Source organism: Microcebus murinus, chromosome 27 (assembly GCF_040939455.1).
Source record: "Microcebus murinus isolate Inina chromosome 27, M.murinus_Inina_mat1.0, whole genome shotgun sequence".
Lineage (NCBI taxonomy): Eukaryota > Metazoa > Chordata > Mammalia > Primates > Cheirogaleidae > Microcebus > Microcebus murinus.
In genome coordinates this window covers 5,084,163-5,101,029 of record NC_134130.1, presented here as the reverse complement: position 1 = coordinate 5,101,029, position 16,867 = coordinate 5,084,163, and the positions used below count along the sequence as shown (strand labels likewise).

The window sequence follows — 16,867 nt, the reverse complement described above, 5'->3', positions numbered from 1 at the left end:
GAGCCACATGAGAAACCGCCAGTGAGAACTGCCTGGTGCAGTCCACTCTCAGAATCATGACAATTAATAATAATAATAGCCACTAAATCTCCAGCCTCTAGTGCACAGCTCAGAACATAGTAGGTCCTAAACATGTAAGAAAAAAAAATGTGGCTAAATAAACGAATGAATGAATGAACAAATGAAGCAATGATATGCACCAATACCTCAGACTCTGCTAGGTGATATACATCTATCTAGTCCCTTCCGGGAAAGGAAGACACACTGAGATCGTTTCTTAGAAATTAAACCCCGGTCTATTTTCCCAATGAACAGGCAGTTCCCCGGAGAGGAAACAGACATCACGAACAAACTCTTGCGGGACTGTGCGATTTGGTTAGTAATTACAGACACACACATGAAAGCCACCAGCTAGCATGTGGCACTGTTCTGCTTACTATTGTGACATCGCAGACGACCCCAAAATGTTCACGCTTAAAACAGTCAGTGTTTTCTTCTATCTCGCGGATCCTGTATGGCAGGAATTTGGCCAGGGCCCCGCTGGGAAGGTAGCCGTTTGCAAGCCAAGAAGAGACACCTCAAAAGAAACCAGACACCATATCTTGCTCCCGGACGTTGGGTCATTCAGTCTCCAGAACCGTGGGAGAATAACTTTCTGCATTTAAGCCCCAGCCGGGGGGACTTCACTACGGCAATCCCAGCAGACTAATATATTTATCCTTTTTTTGTTTTTTTTTTGCCAGCTTCTCCATTTATACGTCAGATCCTTGCGTTAAACAAAGGGTCTCTTGTGTTTATTTTGCTCCGTGCCGTATCCCAGCTGCGGACACACAGCGGTCTCTCGGCAAATATTTATGAAATAAATGAATCTGCCTCGGCCTCGGCATTGCTGTCTTGGGGTCTATTAATGTTTCCTCTGTTTATCTGAATGTTTAACATATTTTTCCATTAAAAAATATACAAAGCACCCTAGGATGGAAGTCTCCCGCCCTGCCAGGCCGAGAGGCCTGGTGCGTCTGTAACTGCCCCGCGGCCTCCTGGCCCGCGCAGGTGGCCGGGCCATGGCTCTGCACAGGCAGCAGCGTTTAGGCGGCGCTGGAGCTGATGACACCCCGCGGTGCCCGCCTGGCGGGGGCCCGGGGTGGAGACGTGCGGGCCGCAGGGCGGGAGGATGTTGGAGGCCCAGAGGCTGGCGCGGGGACAGGTAGTGGGAGAACAGGCGTCCAGATGGCAGAGGGGCCGGGGAGGGGACAGTCGCCTGGCATGGGGCCACATTCACCACCAAATTGTGCCCTCCACCCCCACTGTTTTTTTTCTCGTGGTTCCAACCCTGAAAGTCACAGGGGGGAAATCAGAACGAAAGAAAAGAAAGTAGCAGAGACCCCAGAATATGCCAGCACCGGAGAATCTCAGGCAGGGTGGTGCAGCGGTTACAATACGCCTGCTGGGGTTATCGCTTCACTCATTCCACACATGTTTTTTTTTAAAAAAACACACAAACATCCTAAATATGCAAATGATATAGCAGGTTGGCTTGGAAACTGATGTATGCTGTGGGAGAGAAACAGAGCAAGCTCCCAGGGACTTAGAGGGCAGGCGTGGCTGATCTACAGTGTTGCCCATTTCCCTGATGGTGATGATGATGAGGATGGTGCTGATGGTGGTGATGATGATGATGATGATGATGATGGTGGTGATGGTGATGATGATGAGGATGGTGCTGATGGTGGTGATGATGATGATGATGATGATGGTGGTGATGGTGATGATGATGAGGATGGTGCTGATGGTGGTGATGATGATGATGATGGTGGTGATGGTGATGATGGTGATGATGACGATGGTGGTGATGATGATGATGATGATGATGGTGATGATGGTGGTGATGGTGATGGTGATGATGATGATGATGGTGATGATGGTGATGGTTATGATGGTGGTGATGATGATGATGGTGATGGTGGTGATGATGATGATGAGGGTGGTGATGGTGATGATGGTGGTGGTGATGGTGGTGATGATGATGATGATGGTGGTGATGCTGGTGATGGTGATGATGGTGATGATGGTGATGGTGGTGATGATGGTGGTGGTGGTGATGATGGTGATGGTGGTGATGATGGTGGTGGTGGTGATGGTGGTGATGGTGGTGATGGTGATGATGGTGGTGGTGATGATGGTGATGATGGTGGTGGTGGTGATGATGGTGATGGTGGTGATGGTGGTGATGATGGTGATGATGGTGGTGGTGATGGTGGTGATGATGGTGGTGATGGTGATGATGGTGATGATGGTACTGGTGGTGATGATGGTGATGGTGGTGATGGTGATGGTGATGGTGGTGATGGTGATGGTGGTGATGGTGGTGATGGTGATGGTGGTGACGGTGGTGACGGTGGTGACGGTGGTTATGGTGGTGATGGTGGTGATGGTGGTGGTGGTGATGGTGGTGATGGTGGTGATGGTGGTGATGGTGATGGTGGTGATGGTGGTGACGGTGGCGGTGGTGACGGTGGTGACGGTGATGGTGGTGATGGTGGTGATGGTGGTGGTGGTGATGGTGGTGATGGTGATGGTGGTGATGGTGGTGATGGTGATGGTGGTGGTGGTGATGGTGGTGATGGTGGTGATGGTGGTGATGGTGGTGGTGGTGATGGTGGTGATGGTGGTGATGGTGGTGATGGTGGTGATGATGGTGGTGATGGTGGTGATGGTGGTGATGGTGGTGATGGTGGTGATGGTGGTGGTGATGGTGGTGATGGTGGTGGTGATGGTGATGGTGGTGATGGTGGTGATGGTGGTGATGATGGTGACAGTGGTGACGGTGGTGACGGTGGTGACAATGGTGATGGTGGTGATGGTGGTGATGGTGGTGATGATGGTGATGGTGGTGATGATGGTGGTGGTGGTGATGATGATGGTGATGATGGTGATGGTGGTGACGGTGGTGACGGTGGTGACGATGGTGACGGTGGTGATGGTGGTGACGGTGGTGATGGTGGTGATGGTGGTGATGGTGGTGATGGTGGTGATGGTGGTGACGGTGGTGATGAGAAGGAGGCCAATGTGGTTATGATCAAGAGAGAGGTGACAGTGTGATGATGTCACATGATGACATCAATGATACCGATGATGGTGATACCAGTGATGAAGAAGATGATGATGATAACGACTGTACCAGTGATGTTGGTGATGGTGATGGTAACGATGATTGCTATGGATGGAATTTTTGTTCCCCCCCATTCATACGTCAAAGTCCTAAGCCCCAATATGCCTGCATTTGGAGACAGGGCCTTTGGGAGGTGATGAAGTTAGAATAAAGTCACAAGGGTAGGGCCTAATCCAATATGACTAGTGTCCTTGTAAGAAGGTAAGGAACACCAGGGACAGGCGTGCACAGAGAAAAGGCCATGTGAGGACACAGTCAAGGAGAGAGGCCTTAGGGGAAACCAAACCTGCCAAGACCTTGATCTTGAGTTTCCAGCCTCCACAACTGTGAGAAAGTTAATTTCTGTTGTTTAAGCCACCCAGCGTGGCCCTTTGTTACAGCAGCCCTAATGCTATCATGGTGATGGTGACCACGGTAGCCATGGGAGATAAAGGAGGAAGCCCCTTCGGAAGGTGACTCCTACCTACCCCAACACCTTGCACATGTGAGGTTACAGAGAACTTTTAGGTGTATTTTCCCTCTCAGGCCTCACACAGCCCCTCCATCCCCATTTTACAGATGCTAAGTACAGGGAGGTTGAGCCCCTTCCCCAAAGCCATGCGACTGTTGGGCAGGAGCTTGTCTGCTGAACCCATGAATTCGGGTTTCACAGTTAACCTCTTGGCTGTGTTGAGAGGCAAATGGCGAATAAAGTATTTTCTCTCAAAACACTTAGCCTCCCTGCTGTGCAAAACACGATAAGAGGGACAAAGAAATGTCCCAAGGGTTGACGACAGTCCATCTGGTTGGAGCCTCCCATATCCTAAATGGTCTTATGCCCAGTCCCAGGCGTGCCCTGGCAGCCTCAAAAGACGTTCGACATGCAACTTTCAGCTGCTGTTCCAGTATCAAACCTCGATCCGTCTAGTGAATTAATTTTCTTAAATAAATCCTCTGAATACCTTGTGGAAAGAACAATTATATTGTAGGACATTGCCATCTGGGGAGGGACATTAACACATAACAAAGCCTTTAGATTGATAGACACCCACATGACCTTCAAATCCTAGTTGAGTTCAGGGTTCTGTGTTGGAAATTTTAAGAGTACTGATGTCACTGCAGAAATTCTGACTTTTCAACTCCATCATCTAAGAGTTCAATCTAATGTTTTTTGTGGGCAAGCAAATAAGTTACTTTGGGTTGTGTGTATGTACATTTTAAATGGTCCAATCTATTCATTACAAACATTTAAACTACGCCATGAAATCCGATCTGGAGGCCGGGCGCGGTGGCTCACACCTGTAATCCCAGCACTCTGGGAGCTGAGGTGAGAGGATCGCTCAAGGTCAGGAACTCCTGTTCGAGACCAGCCTGAGCAAGAGCGAGACCTCGTCTCTACAGAAAATAGGAAAAATTAGCTGGGAGTCATGGCACATGCCTGTAGTCCCAGCTACTAGGGAAGCTGAAGCAGGATGATCACTTGAGCCCAGGAATTTCAGGTTGCAGTGAGCTAGGCTTATGCCATGGCATTCTAGCCCAGGCAACAGAGCGAGAGTCTGTCTCAACTAAGAAAGGAAAAAAGAAACCACAGGACACCCACATCCACGGAACCATCACTTCCAATAGACAGAAGGTGGGATTGCCTCCAACGTCCCTGGGTGGATGAATGGATAAAGAAAATGTAGTATATCTGCAGCTGAATCTTTGTTGTTTTTTTTTTTGTTTTGTTTTTTTGTTTTTTGAGACAGAGTCTTGCTTTCTTGCCTAGGCTAGAGTAAGTGCCGTGGCGTCAGCCTAGTTCACAGCAACCTCAAACTCCTGGGCTCAAGCGATCCTCCTGCCTCAGCCTCCCGAGTAGCTGGGACTACAGGCATGAGCCACCATGCCCGGCTAATTTATATATATATATATATATATATATATATATATATATATATATATATTAGTTGGCCAATTAATTTGCAGCTGAATCTTTGAAAGAAAAAAATAAATAAATAAGAAATAAAGAAAAAGTGTAGTATGTCCATAAAATGGAATATTATTCAGCCTTAAAAAGGGAATGAAAGTCTGACATGTGCTAGGACATAAATAATGTATGTGAATGGTGATGAATGAATGAATGAATAAGAAGAATGAGTGATTTTTTTTTTGAGACAAGGTCTAACTCTGTCGCCCTTACTGGAGTGGTGTGCAGCCTGGCTCACAGCAACGTCAAACTTCTGGACTAAAGCGATCCTCCTGGCTCAGTCTCCTGAGTAGCTGGGACTACAGGTGCCACCACACCTGACTCATTTTTCTATTTTTAGCAGAGACGGGTATCCCTCTTGCTCAGGCTACGAGCGATGAATGTTGACCCTTACAGCCACCTGTCCTCCCAGCTCCCGCTCCGCTGTTGCGCTTCGCTCGCGCGCCCCCTGCCGGTAGGCGGCTCGCCCAGGCCGGGCACAAATCGCACACGACCGCTGAGCCTACCCGAGCCTTCACTCTCGCTCCTGATTGGTTGGGAGTCGATGCCTTTTCGGGAAATGTAGTCTTTTAGGGGAATCCCGCGCCTGTTTTCCCAGTCAGCTGCGGCGCAGGGACAGCCTCAGGAAGTACGTCCCAAATTTCCCTGGTACCCACAAGCTATAGCGTGTGGCGTTGCATGACGGGAATTGTAGTCTTCGGATTGTCAACTTCGGCTGTCATCAGCTACCATTGGAACGGCAATTCCCACCATGCAGCGCGCTCACAGTTCGCAGCAGTTGTCCCGCGGCCTTTTGGGAAATGTAGTCTTAAGCCCTACTAGTTCCTTCTTCACTCTATAGACTGGGCCTCCGCAGAGGACTCCATTTCCCGGCGTGCTCCAACACACCGACGGCGCCAGGTCGCGGCAGCCATTTTGTTCCGCCAGAAGCGCCCCTGAGATGGCGGTGGGGGAGACGGTGAAGGTTGCCGCCCGCCCGGCCGGGCTCTGATCCGCCGTCTCTCCCCGCCTCCCGGCGGCCGGCCCATGGCCTGGCGGAGGCCCGGACCATGGACCTCCGCACCGCCGTGTACAATGCGGCCCGCGACGGCAAGCTGCAGCTGCTGCAGAAGCTGCTGAGCGGCCGGAGCCGGGAGGAGCTGGACGAGCTGACCGGCGAGGTGGCGGGCGGGGGGACGCCGCTGCTCATCGCCGCCCGCTACGGCCACCTGGACGTGGTGGAGTACCTGGTGGACCGGTGCGGCGCGAGCGTGGAGGCCGGCGGCTCGGTGCACTTCGACGGCGAGACCATCGAGGGCGCGCCGCCGCTGTGGGCCGCCTCCGCCGCCGGCCACCTGGACGTGGTGCGGAGCCTGCTGCGGCGCGGGGCCTCGGTGAACCGCACCACGCGCACCAACTCCACGCCCCTGCGCGCCGCCTGCTTCGACGGCCACCTCGAGGTGGTGCGCTACCTGGTGGGCGAGCACCAGGCCGACCTGGAGGTGGCCAACCGGCACGGGCACACCTGCCTCATGATTTCCTGCTACAAGGGCCACCGCGAGATCGCCCGCTACCTGCTGGAGCAGGGCGCCCAGGTGAACCGGCGCAGCGCCAAGGGCAACACCGCCCTGCACGACTGCGCCGAGTCCGGCAGCCTGGAGATCCTGCAGCTGCTGCTGGGCTGCAACGCCCGCATGGAACGCGACGGCTACGGCATGACGCCGCTGCTGGCGGCCAGCGTGACGGGCCACACCAACATCGTGGAGTACCTCATCCAGGAGCAGCCAGGCCAGGAGCAGGCCGCCGGGGCAGAAGGTCCCTCCGCCAGCCAGGGGTGTGTGCAGCCCCAGGGGGCTCGATGCTGCAGCTCCTCCCCGGAGGAACCGCCGGACAGTGAATCTTACGAAAGCTGCTGCCCCACCAGCCGAGAAGCTGCCGTGGAAGCCTTGGAGTTGCTGGGAGCCACATACGTGGATAAGAAGCGAGACCTGCTGGGGGCCCTCAAACACTGGAGGCGGGCCATGGAGCTGCGCCACCAGGGGGGCGAGTACCTGCCCAAGCCCGAGCCCCAGCAGCTGGTCCTGGCCTATGACTACTCGAGGGAGGTGAACACCGCCGAGGAATTGGAAGCGCTGATCACCGACCCGGACGAGATGCGCATGCAGGCCCTGCTGATCCGCGAGCGCATCCTCGGCCCCTCGCACCCGGACACTTCGTATTACATCCGCTACCGGGGCGCCGTGTACGCCGACTCGGGCAACTTCGAGCGCTGCATCCGCTTGTGGAAGTACGCCCTGGACATGCAGCAGAACAACCTGGAGCCCCTGAGCCCCATGACCGCCAGCAGTTTCCTCTCCTTTGCCGAACTCTTCTCCTACGTGCTGCAGGACCGGTCGGCCAAGGGCAGCCTGGGCACGCAGATCGGCTTTGCAGACCTCATGGGCGTGCTCAGCAAAGGCGTCCGGGAGGTGGAGCGAGCCCTGCAGATGCCCAAGGAGCCTGGGGACTCGGCGCAGTTCACCAAGGCTCTGGCCATCATCCTGCACCTGCTCTACCTGTTGGAGAAAGTGGAGTGCACCCCGAGCCAGGAGCACATGAAGCACCAGACCGTGTACCGCCTGCTCAAGTGTGCTCCCCGCGGCAAGAACGGCTTCACCCCTTTGCACATGGCCGTGGACAAGGAGACCACGAACGTGGGCCGCTACCCGGTGGGCAGATTCCCCTCGCTGCACGTGGTCAAAGTGTTGCTCGACTGCGGGGCCGACCCGGACGGCAGGGACTTTGACAACAACACTCCGCTGCACATCGCGGCCCAGAACAACTGCCCGGCCGTCATGGACGCGCTGATCGAGGCGGGGGCCCACATGGACGCCACCAACGCCTTCAAGAAAACCGCCTACGAGCTGCTGGACGAGAAGCTGCTGGCCCGGAGCACCATGCAGCCCTTCAACTACGTGACCCTGCAGTGCCTTGCGGCCCGGGCCCTGGACAAGAACAAGATCCCCTACAAGGGCTTCATCCCCGAAGAGCTGGAGGCCTTCATTGAGCTGCACTGACCTGCCCGGAGGGTTCGCACCCCGGGGAGCAGTCGGCAAGGTGTGTGGCAGACGCAGGCCGCGTCAGGAGGGCCAGGGCTCTGCCACCTCCGCCCCCTTCCCCTGCAGGCAGAAGGGGAGGGAGATCGCGCGCCGTTGGTGCTAGCAGCCTTCAGGGTCAAGTGCCAGGAGGACTGGCTTTCCCGAAGAGCCCAGCCACGCATCCCGAACTGGGGAGCGACCCGAGACCGAGGGACTAAAGCCGTCGCCTTCCTTCCCTGCGACAGACAGACGCAGAGAGCCGGTGTGCCTGTCCCGCCCCCACGCGGCCAGAGGAGCCCAGCTGCCAAGCACAGTGTGGGGACCGGGCGCCCAGCGGCGAGAGTCGGAAAGTCAGGAAGCCAGGCCGCCCCTCGTTTCTCCCAGCACAGTCGTGCCCCGCTCCCCGTCATGCTGGCAGGGGTGCGGGCCCTCCGCCCAGGGCCGCCTGCCGCCCGCTAGCTCTCCGTGGTTTGGTGTTCTGTTTATTTCACGAGTGGGCAGGTGACTAGCGTTGCACGGAAGTTCTGAGATTTTACTGCCTCTTTTTTTTTTTTTTTAGGAATTCATTTGTCAGACTCCCGTATAAGTTAGCTTAGAGCAGTGAGGCTTTTGTGGTGCCTGAGTTGGCTGAGGCCCCAGGGAGGGAGGGAGCGTGTGAGGGATTTGCCGGGCGAGGGACGAGCTGTGGTCGTGGTCCCTGAAGCACAGTGGCCGTACGTGTTTACGGAACTTCACTCTTCTGCCTTTTATAGGCCTCCCAGCTTCCGTCGTTAGAAAGAGAACCGTCCCTCCGAACAAAGAGCAGGTTAAACGCCAAAGGAGTGACATCAAAGCCCGGGGCGGTTGCCACGCAGCTGCACTGACACGACACGGTTGGTCTGGGTCACCGCAGTTTCCGGGTGGAAACTGCAGGCCGCTCAGCCCCGCGGACCTCACACGGTCTCTGCTTTCGTCGAGGGTTCGTCCACAAGTGGCCTGAACCACTATTTTGGCTGCTCCGTCGAGGACAAGAATCCAGGTCTTCCCGAGAAAGGCCGGGTAGAGCCCTACCTCGGCGGATCCGCTGGCTGAGACGTGGACGCCAGCGACGGCCTGCGGCCCGGTGCGGGGCAGGGTAGTGCGGGAGGAGCCGCCCAGTGGGAGTTTGTGCAGGAACGAGGTCCCCAAGGCCTGGCCGGCAGGGCAGGGTCTTCCTCTGTCAGGAGAGCAGCGAGTCGCCGAGGGAGCGTCTCTGGAGCAGAGTGACGTTCACGAGCTGGGCGTCCCCTCTCCCCGCGCCCGTCCCCCGCGGCGGCCACAGACGGCCCTGGGGAGCGGCGGCCGCCCTCCTGCCCCTGAAGGGCCCGGGCACCGTTTGCAGTGTTTGTTAGGAAATGGTTTGTTCACGAGACAAGGCCTCCCCTTAGCCCAGGCGGGAAAGGCAGTTCCTGTCCCTTCCGAGGCCCAGCAAGGAGGCGAGACCGGTGAGGTGTGCGCCTCTCGCTGGTGTTTGAGTCATTAAAAAGGAGGTGTTTGAAGAGAACCGCCTGCGGGTCCTTGCGGGGTCCGGGGTGGGAACCCGTGGCACTGGCCCCGGTGACAGGCCAGCGGTGGGGCCACCCTGTCTGGTTAGGGGAGGGTGGGGGAGGGTTGCCATGGGGACAGGTGGGTGGTGTGACGCCGTCCAGGCGGAGAAGGCTGCAGTCACCAGGAGGCCCCTCCCACGAGGCTGGAGCAGGCGCCACAGGGACGGGGTGGCGGTTGCTGTTTGGGTCAAACCGAGCTGGCTCCAGCAAGCCGGCCCACGGAGCCAGTGGGCTGCTGTCCCTGAACTCGTGGGCGTCCTGGAGCCGCTGCCGGCTAAGGAGGCGAATCCCACCCCCTTTTCCGTCATCCTTCCTCGTGGGGCAAACTCTGTTTCAAAGTTCCGGTTCTCTCCACATGGGGACAGTCAAATGCCAGCCGGAAAGGGCCACTTACAGCTGGTCTCGCGGGTCTCTGCAGAGCCCCTCGGGGGTGACGATTGGCGGGGTGACCCCAGAGATTCGAACGTCCCCGGAGCTCTCGCCTCGTCGTGGCGGGGAAAGGCCCCGTCTGGGGACATGGCGAGTCCGGTGGCGCGTGGGGTTGGGCGGTTCCTCCTCCACATCTAGTTTCGTGTCTGCCATCAGGCTTGGTTTGGGGAGGGACGACTTACAGGTGGCGCCTGTCTGGCTGCGGCGTGACTATGGCCGTGTTGCGTTGAAGGGGTGGATTCGAACCCGCAGCTGTCGCAGTGCCCAGTGAGCCCTTCTTGAGCCCATACTGTTCCCGCCCTTCACCGGGCCGTCTCGTCTGCACAGCAGCCCCTAGAGCAGAGGGCATCGTTCCTGTCTGGCACGCGGGGGCAGCCGGGGCTGTTAGGAGAGGGTGACACACTTGCCTGAGGACACAGAGTACGAAGAGCTGAGATCCGAACTCAGGGCTGTCTGGCCCACGCCTGTGCCCGTCCGGCCCAGGAGTGGGAGGAACATGAGATGGAAACATCTGAGAAGGTGGACACCGGGGGGACCCCTTTCTCCTACGTTTTGGTGCTGCTCTGGCACAAGCTGTCCCGTCCCTGGGGCAGGTGGCCATCCTGCCTCAGCCCCCTTTTGGGTCTTGTCAGAATCGCTGCCCCTGAGCCCAAGCAAATCGCTCCACAAGGAAAAATTAATCAGGGCTGAATGTTTTCTTTAAAAGCTAAGATTTGAGAATGGTGACTTTAGCCTCCTTCCTTCTCATGAAGGCCATCTTCAAGCTCTGGCAGGTTTCAGGTGAGGGTTGATCCAGCAGATCAGAATGGTTGCTGATGGCCTGGTTGATTAGCTGCTCTCGGACTGCTGTGCAGGTGGTGGGCAGGATCCCCAAGACAGCAGCTGCCAGAATAGACCCCAGTGGGAGAAAACATCATCTTTCTCCCAGCCAAAATCCCAGGGCTCACTCTGATTGGGCCAGCCTGGGTCACATGTCCTCCCTTCAGCCAATCACAGTAGCCCTGGAGTGGGACGTGCCAATTGGCTTGCCTCCAATCACCTTAGGTCGGATTGGGAGAGGCGCCCACCACCCAGACGGTCAGTCGTCCAGGGGAAACGGGTGTTGCTGGAAAATGGAGCAAATGCTGTAGAGGACAGCACAAACGGTCTGCAATAATAAAGTCACTACCTGCAATTTATCAGAGAAGGAAAAAGCTCAGAGAGGTCAAGTGACCTGCCCAGCGTCACACAGCCAATGACCCAAGTCATTTGCAGGTGAGCAAGTAGGTCTAGGGAGGGGAAGGGGCTTGCCCAGGGGGTCAGGGGTTTAACTCAAGCCAGAGGCTGTCAGAGTCAGGCAGCCCCCGACCCCACACTTGCTGCCATCCCTGCCTGCTGCCTCAGTCTCCACAGAACTGAAGTCGGGGCCTGAACTTCGCCCATTCACTCGCTCGGCTGCTTGGGCAACATTTCTCAGACCCTCGGGAGCCCGTGGAGGTCCCGGTCTCTGCTGTGGCCTCGGCACCCAGGCCGGGCCGGCCCACGCCACCGCCCGTGGGTGCGTGTTGAGGGGGTGAGCGGATGAGTGAGTGAACGAACGCCTCTCGCCTCCGGGACTCACGTCCTCTGAGTGCTTGGGGCAGCGGCTGGGGCCACGAGCAGGCCCCCGATGGCTGTGCCAGTCCCGGCCCCGCCCTGTGACATTCCAGGACCGTTACCCGAGCAGCGTGGACGGGGAGGGGACGTCCCCACCCCAGGTTAAAGATAGCACAGCTTGGAGTCACATCACAGGCCGAAAAGGCGAGATGACTCGCCCAGGGACATCAGATCCGCGTCCCAGGACGGGTTGGGTGGGGGCGCGGGTTCCTGCGGGGAGACGCGGTCAGGACTGGAAAACAAGAGGGTGGGTCCACCACGCGGTGACCAGAACATGTGAGGCAGGACGCGGCCCACACGTGGCCAGCCCCAGCCCTGGCGGAGGGAGGGAAGAATGTTCCCCGAGGCCCGGCTCCTGTGTCTCTAGGCTGCAGGGGAGGCCCCGAACCCCAGCACTGAGCGCGACATCCCAGATGCCCCTGCCCCGTGCCCTCGTGTCCTGCAGTAAGGCCTGGCTTTAAAGGTCTGCCAATTTAATAGACACTAATTACTAATTAATCTTAATGGCACTAACTATTGATTCATCATTTGTATTTATTATTTAATGTCTACTAAAGCAATAGTCTTAATCAAATGTCACCTCCTCCATGAAGCCTTCCCAGATTAACCAAAGTGCAGCCTCAGGCACCCTCCATCACAGCCCCCTGTGTATTTCTTTAGCCTCTTTTTTTTGCTTTTTTAGAGACAGGGTCTCACTCTGTCACCCAGGCTGGAGTGCCATGGCCTCATCATAGCTCACTGCAGCCTCCAACTCCTGGGCTCCAATGATCCTCCTGCCTCAGCCTCCTGAGTACCTGGGACTACAGGCATGGGCCACCATGCCCGGCTAATTTTTGTATATTTTTTCTAGAGACAGGGTCTTGCTATGTTGCCCAGGCTGGTCTTGAACTCCTGCCCTCAAGTGATCCTCCCGCCTAGGGCTCCCAGAGTGCTTGGATTGCAGGCGTGAGCCCTGGTGCCTGGCCATTACGTTGTGTTCTGGATTTGCTCCCTTGTCGGTCCATTGTGCTGTCCCCTTCCTCAGAACACCAACTACACACGTTCATCCCTGCTGGGCCCCGGGGACCTGGATTAGGGCCTGACCCTAACGCTCACTAGGCGTTTGTTGAATGAATAAATGAACTTGCTCACAGGGCTCATTCAAAGAAGTTTCACCTGAAAAGCTAGAAAAATACTATAAGTGCAAAGTCAACCCAAAATAAGCAGGGGCGAGGAAAGAATAGAGTGGAAGGCATTGAAATAGAGATGAGCAAATGATTGGGGAAAAAAAAATCAATGAAACTGAAAGCCAGTTTTTTACAAAGTTTAATGAAATTGAATATAACATCTGGGGATGGTGGCTCACGCCTGTAACCCCAGCACTTAGGGAGGCCGAGGCCAGAGGATCAGTTGAGACCAGGAGTTTGAGGCAAGCCTGGGCAACACAGTGAGACCCCATCTCTAAAAAGAAACTACAGTCCGGGCGAGGTGGCTCACACCTATAATCCTAGCACTCTGGGAGGCCAAGGCGGGAGGATCGCTCAAGGTCAGGAGTTTGAAACCAGCCTGAGCAAGCACGAGACCCCATCTCTACTATAAATAGAAAGAAATTAATTGGCCAACTAATATATATAGAAAAAATTATCCGGGCATGGTGGTGCATGCCTGTGGTCCCAGCTACTCGGGAGGCTGAGGCAGGAGGATCGCTTGAGCCCAGGAGTTTGAGGTTGCTGTGAGCGAGGCTGACGCCACGGCACTCACTCTAGCCTGGGCAACAGAGTGAGACTCTGTCTCAAAAAAATAAATAAAAAAAGAAACTACATTGAGTAAAGTGCTGGCGTCGTGGCCACAGTTTGCAGATCAGCAGACGGTGCCAGAGAGCATCGTCACCCCGTTTGACTAACGGGGACTCCAGAGAGGGGTGAGGACCCGTCGAGGCCCCCCAGCAGGAAGTCATTGAGGGGCCAGGGCCCAGGCACCAGGCAGAGGGGAAAGGGACTTCCGGGGTGGGAGCTGGAAAGGTTTGGGGACCCCAGGGACCCAGGGGAGCCGCAGGGAAGAGAAGCGATTGGGCCAGGCTCACCCGAGAGGTGTCAGGCTTTTCTTGAGAAGGGAAACTGGAAACCGTGGCCACCTCCCGGGGCTATAATAAGGCCACAGCCACTGAACAGGTTAGAAATAAAAGATCCCTGCCCAGGAGCCCTCGGGGATGGCATTTGTGAGCCCAGGCAAGCCCCAGGGTTGGGGGACATGGGGGGAGCGGAGTAGGACCTGCTGTGTGGCCCCAGGCAGGCGTCTGCCCTCTCTGGGCTCCAAGTCCCAGCCTGGAAACACCAGCCTTAGGCAATGATTTCGGAAGGCCCTGCACCTGCAGGACCCCAGGGGTGAGCGCCACCTTTGGGACTGGGCACTTTTTGGGGGTCCCCACCTCTCCAAGCTCCGAAAGAGGGACTGGGCCCAGCCCGGGCAGCGGGAGACTGGCACCACTGTCCAATGGCGCCCTCTGGTGACACTGTCTATGCATGTCGGATCCTCGGTGTCTGGGGGGCCCTCCAGAAGATTCTCAGTTCAAACACAGCACCACCCAGTTCTACCCAGGTCAAGTGTCCAGCCTCTCACGTGCTGTGTGACGATGGGCAAAACACTGCCCTCTCTGGGCCCGGAGAGCAGGAGGACATTTGTTAAATCCCCGACAGCCGCAGAAAGACAGGCTGGTCTCCAACTCCTGAGCTCCACTGATCCTCCCGCCTCGGCCTCCCGGAGTGCTGGGATCGCAGGCGTGAGCCGCCGCGCCCGGCCCACATTTCACAGTCTTTAAAGAAGGGGAAAGTTTTGGAATATTTTTACTCCCATTGGGCTTTGAGGCTGTTTGTCGGGCTCAGAGGGGACACGCGACACCCGGAAGCCTGCGCAGAGTGGGGCCGCGGGCACGGACGCCAGGGGGCGCCGGAGCAGCGCGGATCGTGGCCTGCGGTGCCTTGAGCCTGGAGCTGCCTGTTCTGCCCTGGCCCTCCTGCCCTGGCCCTCCTGCCCATGCCGTCCTGCCCTGGCCCTCCTGCCCATGCCGTCCTGCCCTGGCCCTCCTGCCCATGCCGTCCTACCCTGGCCCTCCTGCCCATGCCGTCCTGCCCTGGCCCTCCTGCCCTGGCCCTCCTGCCCATGCCGTCCTACCCTGGCCCTCCTGCCCTGGCCCTCCTGCCCTGGCCGTCCCTGCCCTGGCCCTCCTGCCCTGGCCTCCCTGCCCTGGCCCTCCTGCCCTGGCCTCCCTGCCCTGGCCCTCCTGCCCTGGCCCTCCTGCCCTGGCCCTCCTGCCCGTGCCCTCCTGCCCTGGCCCTCCTGCCCGTGCCGTCCTGCCCTGGCCCTCCTGCCCTGGCCGTCCTGCCCTGGCCCTCCTGCCCGTGCCCTCCTGCCCTGGCCCTCCTGCCCTGGCCGTCCTGCCCTGGCCGTCCTGCCCTGGCCCGTCCTGCCCTGGCCCTCCTGCCCTGGCCGTCCTGCCCTGGCCCTCCTGCCCTGGCCCGTCCTGCCCTGGCCCTCCTGCCCTGGCCGTCCTGCCCTGGCCCTCCTGCCCTGGCCCTCCTGCCCTGGCCGTCCTGCCCTGGCCGTCCTGCCCATGCCGTCCTGCCCTGGCCCTCCTGCCCTGGCCCTCCTGCCCATGCCATCCTGCCCTGGCCCTCCTGCCCTGGCCGTCCCTGCCCTGGCCCTCCTGCCCTGGCCGTCCCTGCCCTGGCCCTCCTGCCCTGGCCCTCCTGCCCTGGCCGTCCTGCCCTGGCCCTCTTGCCCTGGCCCTCCTGCCCTGGCCCTCCTGCCATGGCCGTCCTGCCTTGGCCGTCCTGCCCATGCCCTCCTGCCCTGGCCGTCCTGCCCTGGCCCTCCTGCCCGTGCCCTCCTGCCCTGGCCATCCTGCCCTGGCCCTCCTGCCCGTGCCCTCCTGCCCTGGCCCTCCTGCCCGGGCCCTCCTGCCCTGGCTGTCCTGCCCGTGCCCTCCTGCCCTGGCCGTCCTGCCCGGGCCATGCTCCCCAGAACACTGCTCCAGCCCAGGGCTCCTTCCGAGTTATGCTGCAGATCTCAGCTACTTCCTCCTTCCAGAAGGTTCCCTCAATCCGCCCCAGGCTGGTCCAGGGTCCCCTTAGGCCTCCTGTGGTCCCTGCGTCTCCCCCTTAAAGTCCAGATCACCCCACAACTGCTTGACCGTGTCTCTCTACGGCAACAGACCGGGAGAAGACAAAACGGGTCACCGCGGTGGTGACCGCAGAGCCTGCAGACAGCAGGCGCTCAATAAATGCTGGCTGGATAAATGGACGGACGCACGGACATCCTCCCCGCTGGCTGCCCAACGAGCTCCACCGGGGCAGGGAACAGCTCCGCGTCCCCCACGCCCAACGGAGGCCCGCACACAACAAGCGCTCAATAATTGTTCACCAAAAGACTTCATTTACTGAGCACATACTGTGTGCTCTGCCCAGCGCGGGCCGGGTTCCGAAAACATTCCCGTGACCAAGACAGTCCGTCCCCTGCCCGCCCCGGTGGGCAGCTCATGGCGGGGAAACCACAAATTGATCAATAAAATGAACACGGATATATTCAAGAATTTTAAAACGGGAAAAAATAAAAAAACTATGAAAAATATAAAAGGGGAGGGAATGAATCGTTAACAGCCTCCGTAGGGGCCCGAACCCAGTGGAGAACCTCCGCCCCTTCTCCTGGGCCTGCAGGCGACTTTTTCGGCTGTGTGACCTTGGATAAGTGACTTCACCTCTCTGGGCCTCGTCTTCTTCTGTAAATTGGGCACAATGACCGTCTCCGGCGCAGGGCCTGATACCCCCCAGTGAGTAGGCCCTCAGTCCTGGGGCTCTCGAAATGATTGTCCTGTGCAGATCTGCTGGGGGGACATGGGGACAGCCACCTGGAGTAGTACAGTCCCCTCTGACTGGGTCCCCCCACCTTCCTGCCCTCACCCCTGCCTCAAAGCCTGTCTTCCCTGCAGCAGCCACCAGAGGGCGCGTGTGAGCACCTGAGTCAGGACACATCCCTCTGCCCACGGCCCTCCATGGCTCCCACCTTCCTCGGTGTAAAGATCCAAGTCCTCCCT

At 57.9% G+C, this 16,867-nt stretch overlaps 1 protein-coding gene and 1 pseudogene across 1 annotated transcript; one reads left to right on the top strand and one right to left on the bottom strand.

Moving 5' to 3' along the window:
- Positions 1 to 2,084: 2,084 nt before the first annotated feature.
- Positions 2,085 to 3,101, bottom strand: LOC142864819 (uncharacterized; annotated as a pseudogene).
- Positions 3,102 to 6,037: 2,936 nt separating this feature from the next.
- On the top strand, positions 6,038 to 9,692 carry FEM1A (fem-1 homolog A). The gene has a single exon (XM_012769233.3). The coding sequence runs from the start codon at positions 6,164 to 6,166 to the stop codon at positions 8,147 to 8,149; it is 1,986 nt and encodes a 661-aa protein (XP_012624687.2). The 5' UTR covers positions 6,038 to 6,163; the 3' UTR covers positions 8,150 to 9,692.
- Positions 9,693 to 16,867: the final 7,175 nt, after the last annotated feature.